This window comes from Protopterus annectens, chromosome 4.part0 (assembly GCF_019279795.1).
Source record: "Protopterus annectens isolate FY-2018-M chromosome 4.part0, PAN1.0, whole genome shotgun sequence".
Taxonomy (NCBI): Eukaryota; Metazoa; Chordata; order Ceratodontiformes; family Protopteridae; genus Protopterus; species Protopterus annectens.
Window position 1 is genome coordinate 700,654,322 of NC_056733.1, and position 20,108 is coordinate 700,674,429.

At 38.3% G+C, this 20,108-nt stretch overlaps 1 protein-coding gene across 1 annotated transcript in view; it reads right to left on the reverse strand.

Moving 5' to 3' along the window:
• Nucleotides 1-15,119, reverse strand: part of LOC122799539 (D-dopachrome decarboxylase-A-like) — a 117,295-nt gene extending 102,176 nt beyond the window's left edge. The window contains exon 1 of the mRNA XM_044068669.1: nucleotides 14,887-15,119. Within this exon, the coding sequence (XP_043924604.1) occupies nucleotides 14,887-14,994 (108 nt within the window). The 5' untranslated portion in view covers nucleotides 14,995-15,119. The remainder of the gene's footprint in view (nucleotides 1-14,886) is intronic.
• Nucleotides 15,120-20,108: the final 4,989 nt, after the last annotated feature.

The following is a 20,108-nucleotide window of genomic DNA, read 5'->3' on the forward strand; positions in this document are numbered from 1 at the left end:
GGGGAACTGGCATACAGGCAAGGAATAAGTACAGAACAGCAAATCAGAGTAGAAGTCATTAGAGAGAAATGCACAAACGTCGCCAATGAGAAAACAAGGTCAAATGGTAGAAAATGTATGAGAAAAAATGAAAGGTGTTAAAGAAACATGGTACAGCTATCCAACAATAACCATTTGAAATGCTGGGACCCGCTAGAGAGAGTCCTGAATCGTGGAAACTGAATGGCCAAAAGATATGACTTTTACACACCAAGTCCAAGATGCCATTTCTTTGAAGATTACATTTCTCTGAGGTATGGTGACCTTGGAGTTGATATATACAAGTTCAAGGGGTGTGGGGGCAAAAGAAGTTTTAAGAGAAAAGTAATTTTTGAGATTCGCTGCTTTCTGGGTTTTCAGTCTTATTTTTTCAACTTTTCGACACAGCATTTTGAGTGCCAATATTTCTATAGATAGCCCTGTCTGCCTCTCTCTCTCTCTCTGTCACTGCCTCATCCTGTCAGTCTGAGATGGACAGTAATCAGAACAGTTAACAACAGTTAATAACGCAGTGGTAATTAAAATACTTGGAAACAAGAGAAAATTAAAAGGAAAAAAGAAAAAAAACTCAGTTTTCTTCAACAGAAGCAGGCCAGCACCTTCATAAGAAATAAATGTTTCAGAAACTATTGGCATTTTCGCATCTCTTTTCATTACTGCCAAGTCATTTCATTGTATGTTGTGCAGACATATGCTTTTTGACTTCTGTCTCACTACTTAACATTTTGAAACATTATGTTTCTTCAGAAGTGAATGTATATGTGTGATATTCTCTGACTCTATAGCATTTTACTTTATTTACTTTACGTGCTTTCAATCACCCTGTTGGGAGGGTGGCCTAATGGTTATGGTGTTTGCCTTGCAAACACAAAGTGCAGGGTTTGAGTCTCATAAGGGATAACTAGCTAGGCTTAAAATGAATCGCAAGGGCAGTTAGCCTAGTACTAAGCTATGAACATTTGCACACCTTTATAAAGTACTTTAATATTAGTAGTTGGATAATTTTTTACAGAAATAAAAAAAAAAATGTGGGTATTGCTTCTATTTCTTTAAAATCAGTTATAGTCATTTTGTATTCTTTTGACAGTTTCTTGTTTTTCACCGTTCTGCCACTTAGTTTTATTACTGACAATGGTGGGAGTTAACACTTGTGCTGTCTACTCACATAGGAAAGTGTACACTTAGTGGTAACTTTTATGAATCCCACCACAAGTGTTTTAAACAAGAGTGCTCCTAGGTCACCTCTGTAAAAAGACACTAACACCTAAAGAGTTTCTGGTTAAAAAAGCCTGATAAGATGTGACCAACTTCTATGAAAAGCAGGGACTGTGTGTGATCACTTCATTGCTAAACACGCCTTTCCAAAAGTAAAGTATGAAGGCATTAAGCTGACCTACTGTCTATCTCACTGCCATCAATGGCAAGTAGCACAATGCTTCCTTCGCAAAACCGTGAATCATTTTATTAGACAGCATGTGGTCTTGCTACTGGTTGCATGCCATGCTGAAAAAGGAAGTGCATGGGATTGCATAGGTACAAAGATGGAGGTAGATAGCCACCTACGGATGATTACCATTTACAGTTTTGGCTATTACGTTGCTTCTACTCCAAGCATTGTTTTTTTCTTCTCTTGGAATAACTATTTTACTAAATGCATTACTATACGGACTTTGTATCATCCAGGATGCCGAGATGTGCCAATGGGTTGATAGTGTGGGGGAGGGACATTTTTTGTGAAACACTTCTAAGCGATCTATTACCAGCTTCTTTGACTTTGTAGAATGCAATTTTATACTACACTACATTTGAAGGGAGCTGTTTCTGCTCTTTCATTTTTATCTAGGTACTTTCTGGTGACTCCTCCTGGTTGACTCCTGCTTGACTAACTGTGATAACCATTAGCTTCAAATTTTGTTTCTGTTTTAGAGAGTCAGAATGGATATTCTGTTATAATGTAAAAGTCACCTGTTTGTGCAGAACTTTGTAGGGAACTGGCATAACTTACAAGTCTTGGCAGGCTTATGAGGTTTGTAATTGGTTGGTTTGCCCAAGTTTTCTTTGGAGAATCTTTTACTGATACAAGGACATTTAATCACTATTTGATCCACTAACAGTAGTACTATTTCTCCTCTAATACTTACCAATTTCATTAAACAAGATAGTATTTAATTTTGCAAATATTTCTTTCTTTGTTGTTGCTCTTTAATCCATTTATATTGCTTAGACGACTGGCATATTAAACAGCATTTTTTTCTTAAGTATTTGACATATTTTATTCTCTGTATATTTTACAGATTTTATTTTATTATCTGTATATTTTACTTATTTTTCCATAAAGAGTCTAGAGTAAAAGCTCATGCTTGACGAAAGAAAGAATGTCTGTCAAGATGAAAACCCCATGGTGGAAAGATTGCAGCAATATGCCAGGTAATGGCCTAATCACACTACATTATGCACACAGGAAGGGGCCATGACACAAGGGGACGTCAGACTGCTACATGACACAAGGGGACATCAGACTGCTGTGGAAGGGGCCATGACACAAGGGAATATCAAACTGCTGAATGAAGCTACTATATTTAAATACCCAGATTTTCTGACTCACTTTATCACCTCTGACGTAATCTAGATCTTTACTGCCCACATGTACAACTTTGTAAACTCCTTCATTGGGATACATGTTCTGTATTTTCCTTAACTATTAATTATTTCCAAAGACTTCACGCACTTAAAACATGGTGAATTCCATCTCTTAACTCTATTCCACTAACCCTTGATACTTACCACCTTCTTGTCTTGTAATAGACACTTAAAATCAGACCACCTCTCAACTTTCTGCCCTAAAAAGTTACATGAATGCAATATTTTTTGAAAATATTTTTTCACTCTTCATACACCACTATGTATTTGTCAGGCGGATATTTGCCGTTACATTGTATTATATTGTGTTTGCATTTCATTTCAAGTACTTTGCATGCCTGCTTATTGAGATTATGTCATATCTATAAATAAATATGACTTGCTTGAATGTTTCTTGAATCGCATTTATAACTAAGACATGAAGATCATGATTAGGGTGGCCGCGGTGGTGCAGTGGCTAGCATGGTTACATCACAGCAAGAGTTTCACTGGTTCAATTCTCAGCTGGGGTGCGTTCTGTGTGGAGTCTGCATGTCCTCCCTGCAGTCACGTGCATTTCTTCTGGGTGCGCTGGTTTCCTCCCACATTCCAAAGACATGCGGTAGGTGGATTGGACTAAATTGGCCGTAGTTGAGTGTGTGTGTGTGCACACACGAGTGAGTGATGCGAATAAACTACAGCAGCAGGACTAGCCACCCGGTGGTGTAAACCTTGGCTTGAGATGATTATCACTACTGAAAGGACACCCCGACACCATGTGCAAAATGAGAAAAGGTGATTAAGATGGATGGATGAAGATCATGGCCGATCTGTACACCATGGTGCTAATCTGCTACTTGTGTAGACAATGGTATTCCCCAAGTCATTCACACACATCACAGTCCTTGTACCGCATCTAACCTCTCACAGTTCTTCCCAATCCCATAATACTTTATAGTGCCATTGTGGCACATATGTATTAGGCTGTGGTGATGGCGTATAACTTTTATGGCACATATGCATTAGGCCCTACTGGTGTAGTGCACCACCTCCACCCCAATGCCATTTACAATGCCATTGCCATTAGAGCACTTTAACAATGTAATCCCTGGTGCCCAGTAATTCCATCACCCCTTGGTCCCAGTACTATAGCTGGTGCCATTATGGCATTTTAGAGAGTAAGCCCTGGTGTTCTGTGCCCCACATCCATATTACAATGGCCTTTGCCTTAGGACATTTTAAAGGAGTATTTCTAGATAGTCCAATGCCACCCCAATCCCAATAATAATGCTAGTGCCGATATGAAAAAGTAAAAAGTACTATGGAGCAGATAATTTGAATTGGAGTGAGAGACAATGCCTGAAACACCTGCAGTCTGAGACCTCGATTATAATTAGACCAGCCGATAAGGGAGGCAGAATAGTGATCATAATATTGATAAGTACTTAACTTCCATGAATAATTTACTAGGTGATAAATTTTACAAAATTATTTCTAAGGAAGAAGTGCATTCTGTTATTCGATAGGTTTTGAATGCAATATCAGATATTTATCATGGTGGCCTGATAACGAAGGAAGTTTTTGATTATCTCATAGTCAAGAATCCCCTCATACCACAGATTCACGGTCTTCCTAAAATCCATAATAATATACATGAGCCACCTATGCGACCTACAGTCGCTGGAGGTGGTTGGGTAACCAAGCACCTTTCGGTTTATGTGGAAAAACATCTACGTCCTATACTAGATAAGAGTAGGCATGCTTTGAAAGACACCAAGTCTTTTCTTGTGGATCTTTACGAATGTCTAAGGAATGTTACAACTATGATGAACTTACCCTGGTCACGTTGGACGTACAGTCCCTATTTACCATTATTCCCAATAACATAGGTATTTAGTATATTTCAGACTACTTGAAGAAAAATAGTGACTTTACTTTAATACAGGTAGACTTGATAACACATTTTCTAGAATTAGTCTTAGAAAATAACTTATTTATATTTCATGACACCATCTATAGGCAGCAAGATGGTGTGGCCATGGGGACCCCATGTGCCAACACGTTTCTGGCACACTGGGAAGAGACTACTCTGTTTATGGTTGAGGAATTCAAGGCACATGTGGTCTTTTATCGACGATTTGTCGATGACCTTTTTATTTTATGGAAAGGGAGGGGAGATGAATTGGACACACTCTTTGTGAAAATGAACAACCTAACAGAGTATCTCAAGTTCACCATGAAGAGTTCTAGTTCTAGAATAGACTATCTGGATCTATACATAGAAAGGTTATCTAATGGATTATTCAATACTGGGGTATATCGTAAGTCATGCTATCAAAATAGTTTATTAATGAGATCTAGCATGCATTCAACCTATGTATTTAGGAACATTATTAAAGGCCAAGGAATGAGGGCTTCCAGGTTGAATCCCTCTGATGTAGGCTTTATGGAAGAGCTTGCCAGCCTAAGGCTGAAATTGTTGGATAGAGGATATAGGCAAGATGAGATTGATGAGCATCTGGCATCAGCAGCTATACTTAGAGATGATGTAGCTGAACCATATTTTGGGCCAAGCTTGAATTTAGACAGAGATGAGACATTTCATAGATCATCTCGTCAAGGTTCCCATTTTTTATACTAGTGATAGAGTAGAATTAAATAATATTGTCTCCAAGAATTGGTCAATCTTACAGGTGGATGGGGATACAAGTGAGATTGTGGGTGATCGTCCATACTTTTTATATCGTAACAAAATTAATCTCAAAAGGATGCTCTGTTACCCAAGGAATAAGCAAGTAGATTCTGCCAATGAACACACTAGATCCTGTGGGCATTGTAATTTCTGCATGTATATAGACAATAGTAAGAGTTTTTTTCATCCGGACCTACGTAGAGAGTTTAGGACACCAGCTAGAGTTGATTGTATGACATCCCATCTTGTCTACTTGGCTGTATGCCAGAACTGCTCTTCCTTCTACATTGGAAAAACTAACAGACCTTTTAGGGACAGAATACGTGAGCATGCATACCATATTAGGAAACAACTGGAACATAATGCCTTAGCCAAACATAATTATACAACATGATGAAAGTCATACTTTCCTTTTTAGAGCCCTAGAGGTCATTCCTCCTAGCATACGAGAAGGTGACATTAGGAACCACAATGAGTTTAGGGAGAATAACTGGATTATTACATTGAGGGCTGATAGAGGAATGGGACTCAATGAGAGGGCATCTATAAAACCATCATTAAGGAAACGTCGTAATATTAGATAACATTAGATAGAGCTAAGAAGATGGTTACATGTCCATTGTTTATATTCTCAATACACTTTACTTTGCTCACAGACAGTCCCAATAAGATGACTATAATGTTCATTGTTTGTACTTCTTTTACACATTAATTTTCTCATGTGCCCAATACTTTAGTAGCATGAATATGGTCATTTGGATGTATAGACATTTGTGTATACAGAGAAAAAAAAAAAAATATATATATATATATATATATATATATATATATATATATATATATATATATATAAATAAAGTCTGTTTTATGTACATGTACTAAGTAATTTAGTTAGGACGCTATGTTTATTAATATTTGTGTAGATTTAGTTATAGTAGGGTATGTATTTATATTGTTTTCAGTATATGGTTTTTATATATATATATATATATATATATATATATATATATATATATATATGTTTAATAGTTTTATTTGTTATAAGGTGATTTATTCATGAAGCGATGGTAAGGCCATATATAAAAGCTTTTAGTGGATGTTTAACATATGCTGTTCCTTTAAGGTAACAATTGATGTTGAAGCTAGATTGGCTATCAGCTTTTTGAATTTATGTATAAATGCATTGAGAGAAGGATACTTATTATGGATCTGATGAAGCTCTAAGCGAAAGCGCGCTCATCCGTTTTATTTGTTTTTATTGGAGAATAAACCAGAGTTGAATCTCAGACACTCCTGCTTTTGCTCCGTTTTTACTATTGTTGATATTGGTATTTCCAAGGAACTATTCTAGGCTCCTTACTGTTCAGTCTCTATCGATGACCTACATATTACACATATACAATATTTATTTATTTTACATTTGTTGACCGGGATTGTCCGACTGAGCTGAAGGGCCCTTTTTCAGCGGAGGCACGGGGAGAAAAGCTCCAACATATTATACAATTTTTATTATAAATTAGCATTAAACAGCAATGTTAAATGGTTATTACAAGGCATTAAGTAGCAATACAATGTTATACAGTGCCAATCAGGAGTACAGCAAGATGTACCAAAAGAAATAGGTCATCAAGATGAATATAGTTTTTGGGGTAAGTGGTTACAAAAACCCAGTTTTATCATAATGTAGTTGCATGAAGGCAAGACAATTACAACAGAATTTTTCTCGGAGGTGATTTGCTTAATAGATTTTACAAGACAGTGCTCAAGGAAAATTAGACAGAGCTAGTGAGAGGGCAGAAAGTAGATTAAGGTATGAGAAGTAGGGGGTGTTTAAAGAGGGAGAATGCAGTGGCAGAACCAGTGACTTTTAAAGTGCTCTTTGGTGGTTGTCAAATTGTTTAGGATGTGTAAGGGTCCTGATTTCTAGTGGGAGCCTATTCCAAGCAATAGTTGTACATGTTGTATCCAACTTTAGACTTGGGTTTGTAGATTTGTAGGTGGTCTTGGTTAGAGCTTCTGAGAGATCTGGAGGGAGAATAATGGGAGATGAGAGGGGATAGTTGTGGGCAGTAGAAAGGCTGGTATAGGATAGAATGGATGATCAGAAGCTGGTAGGGTAATTCAAGCCAGTTTAGGTGTTTTAGATAGTGATGTAATATGGCAATGACTCTTATTCTTACCTGCATGTCTAAAAGTATGCACTATCAACTAACTCAACAATCCTTCTCTTCCATTGAAACCTGATGCAACAAGTCCTGGCTCCTCCTCAATCCAAACAGGAAAAAAAAAAAATAAAAAATAAAAAAAAAAACACGCGCTGTTGATCCCAAAATATTTAATGCTACAAAAAATCTCTATAAAATCTTAACTATAACTTTAATGGATAATACAAAAACTGAATTAGTATCTACACTTATATTACCCCGGGCTAAGGTTTACCATCTAAAGCTAGAATGTTCTACACTACTCAAACACATTTTGCATCACAATACCTAATCAATCGCAAACTCTCCGATATTCACTACTATTATCTGCAACTACCTTGGTGTTACAGTAGCTCCCTCTTTATTAAAACTCGCAAGACTGTCAAAAAGGTAAATACTTTGCCCATACTCACTGGAAAATAATATCCTGGTCTTCAATTTCCTAAGTCCTTCCATATTCCTGGAATACAAGATAATTGCCATGAGAAAATACTATATAAATGTGCATCATGAAACTGTTTCCCATATTTATATGTTAAGCTACACTCAAAAGGTAATAGTTCACATTACCACTTTGTTTATAATAATGCCTTAAATTCTACTCTTCTGTATTTCTTAGCCGGTTTGTATTGCATTGTTGTATTGGCATTGTTTACAACTTCTGTTATGAACGTCTCTGGAAGTTTTCCTCCTCAGGCCTCCACTAAAAAGGTGTTTTATGCCCGCTCAGATTTTCCCAGTAAACAAACGCATGCAAGCAAACAATAAATGCATACATACACACAAAACTAGATAGTGTGCATCAGGCTTGCACGAGATGACCACCAGTACTCATTTCCATGATATTTCTGACTTGGGCTGTTCTTAATGTAAATGAATAAATAACTAGCCCAAGAGTGTGGACTGCAATGAAAATGTCATGTCTGGTAAGAAGTGTGCCATTTTGGGCATCACTGGTGAGAGGTATGCAAACCTAGCCTTAACTATCCAGATTTTCCCAAAATGTCCACATTACTGCCACATAAATACAAGTATATCCTCCTCATAAAGTGTGTGCTTTTCTGCCAAATGAGAATGACATGATAGACATTTTAGTTTCAGACTTCATATCTTTCAGAAAATGCATGTTAATGTAAAACCTGTCATTCTAGCAACTACGCTTATAAGAGCAATGATTAAAATTTGTCTGTCTTCCCACTACTTTTTTGCACTAAGAGGTTAAGAGGTATGTATAGTTGGCATTTTGAGGGACCCAGCAAGTGTTAAAGTTAGGGCCTCTGGACACTTCCAGTCCAAGTATCACTATCACTGCCACCCTACATAAACAACATTTTAGTTTATGCTGCAGAGTTTTAGGAATGCACAAGTCTTCAATTAGCAATGTGATTGATACTCATGTTTTCAACTGCACTGATGCAAAAAAGTACAAATTTAATCAAGTGCACATGTGTGTAAAGGAAATGGTCAAGTTGAAATCAATGTACTCTTGCCTTATAGGCCCAAGGCATGACTGCAAAGGTGTTTGCATGGGCTCATTCACCTGGTTAACAAACAGCAAATAAAAAAATAATATGCACAGACTGAACTGTAGCTACCATGACCTTACAATTTGACAGATCTTTGTTCCACGCTATGTTGGACCATCTCAGAGAGGGGCAGTGACAATAACTGGTAATACAACAAGCCTATGTACAGGACTGATCTTAGGTGAACTGGGGCTCTTGGCAAAGGTCTCCATGGCATCCCCCCACTGTTTTACTGTTTCACCCCCCCCCCACATATATCCTCCATTGCTCCCCCCACCATACACATTACTTCTTTTCTTCATTTTCTCACATTTTGACTTACTATTCAGTTTTTTCAAAAAGCCATGACTTTCTATACGCACTGAAGTGCATGTTATTTGTTTTTATTTTTTTTTTTATTTAACCATGTTGTCCAATGATAGGTGGAACAAAAACTGTGATAAAGTAAAAAATCAGTGTTGTTCAACTTTACTCATCCTTCCAACCTTTCATCATACCTTACCTGCCAAGACAGCACTAATAAGTGCGTAGGAAATAAATTGATTAAGTGGAGGGTCTGGGAGACACTAGGCTCCCCAGAAACCTTAGGATTACAGATGCTTTGCGGTACATTTTAAGAGGGTCTATATTATATCAGCGAATGCTTAAACATGTGAACGCTGATTGATCGACCTTATTTTAGCGAAAGTTAAAAATATCAAGCAACAGAAACTCTAATTTTTTCCTAGGGAAAGAATTTGGTTGTCTGTTTCTGTTGCTTCGCTATTTTGGGTTAGGTGAGTTAGGGTTAGGGCTCGGGTTAGGTATGTGTGCGATTGTGTGGACATGAGAGTTAGGGTGGATTTAAGTGAGTTAGGGTTAGGGAGCGGGTGAGGTGAGTGTGCGATAGTGACGGACCTTAGGGTTAGGGTTTGGGTTAAGGTAAGTGGAGAGTTAGTGGTGTGTGCATAGTTTAGCGTAGGGTTAGGTGTCAGATTTTAGGTGTGTGTGTGGATTTCTGTTTGTTTGGTGTGCTTGTGTTGTGTGTATGCGTTTTGGATCAGCGATTTTTTTCCCTAGGGGAAAAAAAATAAATAAATAAATAAATCTGACAGTTCGAGATTGTAAGCTTTTGCTTACATAAGGTCGATCAACGTTTGCTTTTTTAAGCGTTCGCTGATCTAATATACACCCATTTTAAGAGCATCTTCCCAATGTTTTCATCTAGTGGTGAACTGAACAAAAATCTCATGACAATCATTTTGATCTTGGAAGGTCAAAAGTTGTGCCCAAGGTTTAATGTTAAAAGCTGACACAACAGCAGCTTACAACACACTAACAAAACTAATGTTTGAGAGGATACATAAATCTTATCTGTAAATACTATCTGTCCCCTCCCATCTCCCAAAAATGAAGACAATTACTGTCTGTGCATCCTTCAAATGTTAGACTGGGATGAAAGCAAAAGTTCAAATGGCCATCACCATGTACTTCTAGTCACTGCTGTCATATACAAACATAGCATACCTTCTCACTCCTCACACCAACTCCCAAAAGCAGACACCTCTATACGTGCCTGATGTGTGATTGTGAGGAAAAGAAAAATAAATGATTACAGTAATATATTCCTACTTGTTACTAACTACTTGTTACTAAGAGGCAGTACATTGCCACTACACAAGCTAGAGTAACCACTGCACGCCTCTGAAGTCTGTGAGAAAAGTAACAAGAAAGAATGACCACATGGTACCCATCCACAGCACAAGCTATAATGACCTTCTGTGCACACCTCTGAGGTTTGAGTGTGAAGAAAATGAAAGAAATAAATGATTATATCATCCCCACCCCCCCCACATAACTACAGCAACCTTCTGTACATACCTCTTAGCGGAGCCGATTTTATAATGGGCAGTGCATAACGTCCATGCCAAAATACAGGTACATAGTCTGGGGTAGTGGGGGCCACCAGACCCCTAGAAGCTCTAAAGGTCTAAATGTTCTGTGTAGTGGGGGCCACCAGATCCCTAGAAGCTCTAAAGGTCTAGATGTTCTGTGATGTATTTTATGTCTTACTTTTAAAAGATAATCATTTAACTGTATTTTTTACTGCTATCCAGAATAGTTATGTATGTGTTTGGCATATATCAGGGAAACTGAAGGAATGCCAGTTCACATACCTTTGAGGTGCTGGAAGAAACCAGAGCACATAGATAAACGCAACAAGACTGGGAATGCATGTAGAGTCAACATAGAGAAAGCCACAGCCAAGAACTCAACCAGGACAAAGCACTGTGCAATGGAAATGGTACTCACTGTGCCATTGTGGCAATGCGCAGTTGCTTTCAAACATAAGCTCTTCTTGCCAAAACCACCAAAGATAGCCACCTATCATGTGTAAGGGCTATGTTTATGATGGTAAGTGAAAGAAATTGCCAACATTTTATTATTAGATGCACAGCAACCCAACATAAATGTGCACCCACACAAGTCATACACACACAAGTCATAGCAACACTAGTTTCATACGGATTTCCGCAGCTAGCAATACACTGTGCAACACTAGTACTGCCACACCTGATCAGTGACTGATGATTAACATTCATCAGGAGTAATGCATTCCTGTTACTGTCCCTGACTTCACAGACTGTCTGATTTTGCCTCATATCTTGTAACAATGTTCCCCAGTACCTTAATTATGTGCAACTAACTCAAGCACATACTACACAAACCTGTCAGCTGCCCAGCATTAAAAGATGACCTACAGCTCTATACCACATCCAAAAGTCTCTACTCTACTAAAACTAATCTTAGAAGTATGAAAGCCTCATAAAAAAGCTGGTATAAAAATCTACTCTTTCTCCATCACTAAACAGTGGAATACCCCACCCCTAAATATCACAACCTTAGACTCCTTAAAGGCCTTCAAACTCACCCTACAAAATCACTTTCCCAACACACACATCTGTCTCTGTTCCTCTCCCAAAGACTTAAGGACTTATTTTCCTATCTCTACATCCCAAGTATATTTTACTACCTGTCTCCCTCATCATACTACCACCCAACCATCCTTGGTACTAAAACTCTTCCCCTGACCCTCTACCTATTTTCTAAGCACCCTTTCTCCCCTAACTGAGGACCTATTACTCACCTCATCTCCACCAGTCCCTACATCTCAAACTACACCTTTCCTACATTTTTCACATTCTCCTTTCCCTACCTCTAAACATCTCTCACACTCCTTACCTAACCTAGATATATCTCTCTCTACTGTAGCCTACCTAGTCTCTGAACATCTCTCTCTCTCTTTTCTAATCTACTATTCCTTACCTACCCTCTCTACATCTCATCTCTCTCGGTTACTGCATCCTCTTCTCCCTCCATCTGAGTAATCCTAAACAGAAAGCTATACCCCCCTCACACTCTATAAACATACAACAGTTTTACCGACATGAAGTAACCTGCCTTTTTACTGTTCACTTTATCATGTACCCCTGACAACTCCCAACTCCAAATTAATACTATTTCATAGCTAAGCTTTACCATGTATATTTATCTTACATAACAATACTTTAAGACACGTACAAATTTCTCAATTTTGATTGTAATATGCTGTACCAACCTGTATGTACAATGTCTATTTATCTTATGAAATAATGCTTTAAGTTATTGGTTTCTCCTCATTCTCTATTATAATATGTTGACCTAAATTGTATGTGTAATGTATACTGTATATTGTCAAAAATTCTGCACTTTATAATGGAGCTTTTCTCCCTGGGCCTCCGCTGAAAATGGGTTTCTGACCCAGTAAGACTTCCCTGCTCAACAAATGTCAATAAATAAATTTCCTGGTAAATTGCTCAGGATTACTGCCAGCGATTGCCAGCCATTAGAGTTTCATATTGCTTACTGTCTAAACAGTGCACATTGATGCAAAACACGGAGTTAATTAGGAGTAATTTCAAATGTGTTCCTAATTTTGAGCCGGATTGTGGCCAGAATTTTTCCCAAAGAAGTTGCGAATATCTGGTGTACTGCCAATATTTTTAAAACTCTATGAAAGGAAAACTCATCCCTGAAGATAGGGACAATAATCGCTTCTTAAAATCCAAAGTAGGTGCAGAGACTGATCCCTCACTGCTGCTGATACATAGCACTTAGTTACTCGTGTTCATTCACTGATTATGGGCTTTATCCTAACGGGGTCATATCACCTGCGGTGGTGGTGCTGCGGTAGCATTGTCACCTCACAGTAAGACGTTATCCTGTTCGATTTTCAGCTACAGCGTCTTCTGTATGGAGACATGCGTGAATGGGCCTGCCTTCATTGAAGGCTGTGTGTCAGGGCTGTCAACTTGGCACGTAAAAGTCTACTGTCAATCATTAGCGGATCGGAGTTCCGCTGTGGCGACCTCTAACCGGGAAAAGCCGAAAGACTCCGCATCCTAACAGGATCATATCACAACAGTATTTAAGATTTATTTACATTTGTTGACCATGAGTGTCCGACTGGATGTAGGTTCATTTTCAGCGGAGGCCCAGGGAGAAAAGCTCCACAGTTAAAATAAACAGACAGTAGTTATATTGGATTACATAGCGATTAACAGTTTAACATAGCAATTAATTACAAACATATTTACTGACGAAGAACATAGTACACCAGTAGACAACTAGAATCTTTATTTGGGAAGTACATAACAGACATTAATAAATGTTACAATAACAAGTTTCTGCTGTATAATAATTACTAGGCTTATGAGCATCTGAGCTAAAGATAAAGTGCATAATTACAGAATGTTTTTTTTCTTCTTATTTCCACCCAACCAGCAGCAGGTTTTCAAGTCCCCCACAAAGTCTAGGACGATTAAGGGGACCCAGATGCCCCTGCTATCACAAATGCCGACAATTAGCTACACTGTTTAATTTCACTGGGAAAACAGCCCACCAGCGGAAATTAAGTTAAAGGTACAATGTCAGTGGTAAAACATTTAATGTAATTATGAAGCCTGCAACTTGACAACACACTACCAACCATTGATATATCTTGAATGTTAAAAGAGGCAGATTGGTGCCAATGCTTAGGATGCTTCATCCTAAGATTTATTACCCACTCGCTTTATTAATTACTTAAGACTGCTATACTAACTTTTGCTGGTCTGACAAAGGTAAACAAAAAAATCAAAATGAGATTTCTTTTGTAGTTGGGATTCCCCAGGACCAGGATCCCCCACTGACTGCAGGGTTTACTGGTGCCTAAAACAAACTATGATAGGTGGTGCATGAGTACCCAGGCTAACAATCACAGTTGTTGAACCATAGCCTCTGAAAATACTTAAAACTGAATGACAGGGGAAGGTAACTTTTACTACAACTATTACAAACATGGCCACGGAACACGTAGTGACAAACAAGGAACCAACAGTATTATTCAGCAAACAGCACCAGAAGCGGGTGCTGCAGAAACAACTGGCGCTCTGAAATGATGTGGCATGCACAGATAAACGATATAAGGAGGTGGAGACAAGACCAAGGGTCTCAATCAGTTACAGGCAAATCTCAACGGAATCACGGACAAATCCAGAAATAATAAGGGAAAATCAGGTAAACGTCTGAAATATTAGCACCATTACCTTGGGCCATTGACATGATAGAAGACTGTGAATTAATACACATTTTCGGAAGTCAATAAAGGCCAAACTTAAATTACTATCATTATGTACAATTCACCACCTTTTCTCCAAAAGTCATCACCTTTAAAGAGGATTAGGAGGTACAGAGCTAAAATTTAATTCCAAATTAGGGACAGTTGAGACCTAAAGAAGAGACTCACGTCTGTTGGTTTTCCAAGGATGGTTGCTGTCACAGAGCAGAGTTTCTTCACAAACTCATTGGAGAAGCGACTTGCAGGCAAATTGGTCTCCAAGTCCACGAACGGCATGTTGGAAGAAAGTGATACCAAACCCAACGCTCCTCAGTACTCCTAAGTAGACTTAGCTGGGTAACTCGCCTACCTGTGCAAACTACCACGAGCTGACGACCTAATAAAAGGTCAAACTCAACCAGTTGTTAGAACGTTACAAGCCAATGAGGCGTGGCCAAAGGCATGTGATCTACAGAAACTTCATCAACTATTGGCTGAAGCCCACACGCCCCTTTATCAGGCAGGGCAGTTTGCGAGAGGAATGGTTTATATTATCTCCAAATCATATCAATTTGATGAAAGAATGATACCTGTATTTATCGAAGGGAACTACTTCACGGGAACTGAGATTGAGTTAAATGGATTGTAACGATTTGGACAGTATATAAATGTATAGATATGTATATAAAATAATTGTGTCTGATAATACTAACCGAAACAAGTAAATACAGTGTATTCACGTTACGTAAATATTGCATTTTACTGTAGAGTGTATCCATGCATTAGTTAAAAAGAAATAATTGCCATTGGCTCACATCCTAAATATATATATATATACGCATCTGGCTTTGCTCTTGTATGGTTGGCCAGTCATACTGTAATAAATAGAATTTATATTAAATTCTTAGTATTGTCATAGCCCAGCGAAGATATGGCTGAAAATATGCCCTAGACTAGTCCCTATACCAAGTTAGCAATTAAATATTGCAGTACTGGGGCTGCTACTGCTGTAGTGACGTGAGAAGGTGGGAAGACTCAGTACATTGGCAGAGCAGGCACTGGAAGTACACAGTACAGTATTGGAAGCATAGCTCTTAACCTTCCATCTCCAAAATGAGGAACACTCGCCTTCATACTGTGGAACAAATGGACAAAATGTGGAACACATACTAATGGCTTACTAACAACTTCAACTAGGAAGGTCATAGGATGGTTAAAATATGCTGGTTTTACTTACAAAGAAGATCATTTAATGAATTAATATGATTCATTTCTATTTACCATGGATTTCACTTAAAAAAATTCCTAACACTGAATGTGTGATAGACTCTTTCAATGTGGAACTTCGAGGAACATGCACTTTTTAAGACCACAAATGAGGTACACTTGAGAGGTATGATTGGAAGTGGCATTGCTAGAAAACAGTATGATATTGAAGGAGGTTCTGGTAGTACGCAGTAAATGTCAAAGGCATAACTGTTGATACACAGTACAGTAGTGGAGATGATACTGTTAGTACACATTACCATCCAGAAGCTCTTATCCAAACTCAAACTCACCATCCTCGTTGCCAACAACCTCCCAGCTGACTACCTTCAAATTGCATCTTTGGCCATAGTGTACCCCTATTTCTTTATTGATAAATAGATCCATCACTGAACACACTATTTTATCTTTGTGGAAAATGTCCTAAGTCATTCCTCTCCACAAAGGTGGCCCCTCTAGCGACCTCTCTAACTATTGACCTATTGCAATACTTTCACCCCTATCAAAGATTCTTGAAAGGTGTTCGCTACTAACTCCTTACCCACCTTCTCATCAATAGCCTATTATCCAAAACTCAACATGGTTTTCGACCATCACACAGCACCACCAATGTCCTAATCAATTTCACCAGCATCATAAATACACATAGAAATCAAGGCAGACTAGTCTGTGCCATCTTCCTAGACCTATCCAAAGCATTCAATACAGTTTCCCAGAATAAACACTTAACCCACCTCTCTGAGCTTAACATGTACCACCCCACCCTGTTCTGGTTCAAAAGTTATCTAAATAACTGCCTTCAGTAAGTTTAATGGCGTGATTCCCTATCCCCACCTCTCCCAGTATCACTAGGGGTTTCCCAGGGTTTCATTCTCGGCCCCCTTTTCTTCAATATTTTTACAAACCAACTTTACTTAGCTACCACAAAAGCCGAAATAGTTCAAAACACTGATGACACAACCCTAATCTGCTCTGCATCTAATCTCCAGCATCTCCAACGAAAAGCCCAGGAATTCTTCACAGAGATAGAAAACTGGTTAAATAAATCACAACTGATACTGAACCCAAGCAAAACCCAGCTCATACTATTCCACCCAACAAAGACTATTAACCAGTCAACTTTCACTATATTCTCAGCAAACAGAACTCCAGCTCTCCAGTCCCAGAGGCCAAATTACTAGGGATTATAATTGACCAACAACTAAGATTCAACAAATATATATCCCAACTATCTCCAAAGTGTACAAAAGCTAGGGACCCTATACCACTGCAAAAAGTACCTTACTTCCAAATCTAGAACTGCTATAGCCAGAACCCATCTCTTAGCTACCTTACTTTATGCATGTCCAGTACTAACAAATCTAAATAAAACCGATCTCAACAAACTATCTATATGTTACCACAAAATCGCCAGATTTGCTACCAGTGCCAAATCTCATTCCCACCACTGTCAATCCCTACTTGCTTTACATTGGCTCGAGCTCCCCAACCTATCACGCTTCCACCAAATCAACCTAGCACACCAAATACTATACTATCCAGAAAACAACCTGCCCTATCTGGATTACTAAACTTCTGTACTTCAAATAGACATTTACGCTCCACTAATAAAGCCCTGATAGAAAAAAAATCCCATGTAGAAATAGCTCTGGGGAATCCCTCTTCCCTAATGAAGTTGCTAACACCTGGAATAGTCTTCCTCCTGACATTAGACTACAAATTAAAACACCCACTTTCAAAAGACTACTGAAAACACACCTTCTCACCAACTGCAATGGCCCGCCTTAAACCTTCAATACACAGCAGCAGTACCACTTCCTTATGCCTCCTATTCTTATTGACGTGCTCAACATTGCTGTGTATCTCTAACGTCTTGTGAATGCTATTGAATGCTCATGGTAAATATGTAATTATTATACTTATTTTCTTCTATTGTTGCCTTACAATAACCTCAGTGTAATCTACTTGTCAGGTATCTCCCGAGTTCTAATGTCTCCTGTCAAAATTGTTATACCTTTGTAGTATGATGTCAACTGATTCTACATTCGTAATCTCTGTAGCTTGTTACTGTTATCTCTAAATGCTGTAACTATTGTACTCATTGGAGTTTTTCCCCCAGTCCTCCACTGATAATGGACACCAGCTGTCCAGTTGGACACTCCCAGTAAACAAATGTCAAATAAAATAAAGTAAATAAATTACAGTATATGAACAGGCAGTATGGTATAAGAGCTGGTGCTGATAGTGCAGGGTGCACTCTCAGAGGCAGTACTGGCAGTACACAGTAAGTATCAGAGGCAATACTGATAATACAGAGTACAGTAGTGGAGAGGATACTTTTAGTACCTATTATAGTAAGAACAGGCAGTATGGTATCAGAGGAGGTACTGACAGTACAGGGTACATGCTCATTGGCAGTAATGGTCATACACAGTATAGTATTAGGTCTGACATTGTAATACACAGTATACTGCCATCACAAGTACTTGGTAGTACTCAGAAGACTGTCAGACATGGTACTAATAGTGCACAGTACATCACTGTAAAGGTATCGGTTGTGCACGGTATGGTTTCCATGGAGGTAATGATGCTGTGGCCTGTCTTGTAGTTTTCTGTTTAAGTAAGTGTTCACTTGGATTGTAGTGCAGTTTAATCTATGAAATTAAATGCTTTTTTTGTGGATTATAATGTATTTTAAAGTAATATAGCATTGAGGTACTTTACTGCTCTGTTTTTGTATGAGGTGTATAATAATGTCAGTTTGGGAGATGAGTTGGTATTTAAGTATTAGCTGAAAGTAGTGAACATCACATTTTGTAATAAGTTCCACAGACTACTGTGGAAAATTCGGCAATCTGTAGCATACTTTGTGTACCATAGTATTTTTGACTGGCATTCTGAACCCCATAACGTACATCGCCACCTGCAGAGGTATTGTCCTTGGAAGTTTAATAGCCCATGACCAAAGATAACATCTTTTGAAAGTGTCTAAAATATTCCCCCAAAACTTTACTATAATCAACTTATGTGTTGTCCTCTAGGGGTATTAGTTTATATGCAAATGGGAGACATGATCACTGTTCTTTCAGCGTCACCTAACCCGTTAAATAATTGTCCTGTATAAGCATGCTCAATGTTTGCTGCTCTCTCAAACAGTGCCAAGGAATTTCAAGCTGGGTCCTTTCTTTCCTTCTTTATCCCCCATCCTGTAACAAGTAACGGTATACACATCTTGATGAGAAAAGGGGTTGGGAGGGTGGCCTAATGGTTAAGGTGTTTGCCTTACAAACACAAGGTGCAGGGTTTGAGTCTCACAAGGGATAATTGGCTAGACTTAAAATGGCCCACAAGGGCAGTTAGCTTAGTACTAATCTATGAACCTATGATGGTGACACAGCTTCATTTCATTGTCTTCTCATTAGGCAGTCACACTGCCTGCCAGCCTGATTGCAACTCATGGAGAAAATAGGGCACAAGCATCCTTCTAAAATCATAGGAGCTCTTATCTGATCCTAGCATGGTTTCTGGGGTATGGAGGAGATGTGGTTCTAATCCAGCTTTGTTGATCATGTTTCTTAATAGATGAATTCTGTGGAAGTGCAGGAATGCTTTTTCCTGATTTATTAAAAGCCTTCATCAAGGCTGAGCATAACATGCTCCTCATCTTACTGATGCCTCAGTAATAAGATACTATGGTTACCTGGTTTGACAGCATATTTCAATCCAAACACCCCCACATCATCCCTACTGAGGTTTTTGACTTCAATCTGTGCTGAGGTCATTATTACTAACCATATGTATCAGTGCTGTATGGAAAATGGACCTCATACTGAAAGTGTTCAGTATTTATTTCATTTATTTATATTCTCTTGATCAGGCTATTCAACTTGACAGAACCCATTTTCAGTGTAGGGCGAAAATACAAGAACATACATACAGCAAAACTGGAACAATACTGTGACAGAATGTAACTTACAGTTATAAATGAGAAAATATAGTGAGATGTTTACACAACAGAAGCTTTGTGTTATATAAACGTTTTTAAGTTTTATATATATATATATATATATATATAAATATATATATATATATATATATATATATATATATATATATATACATACATGTACTGAATTGGGGATGTC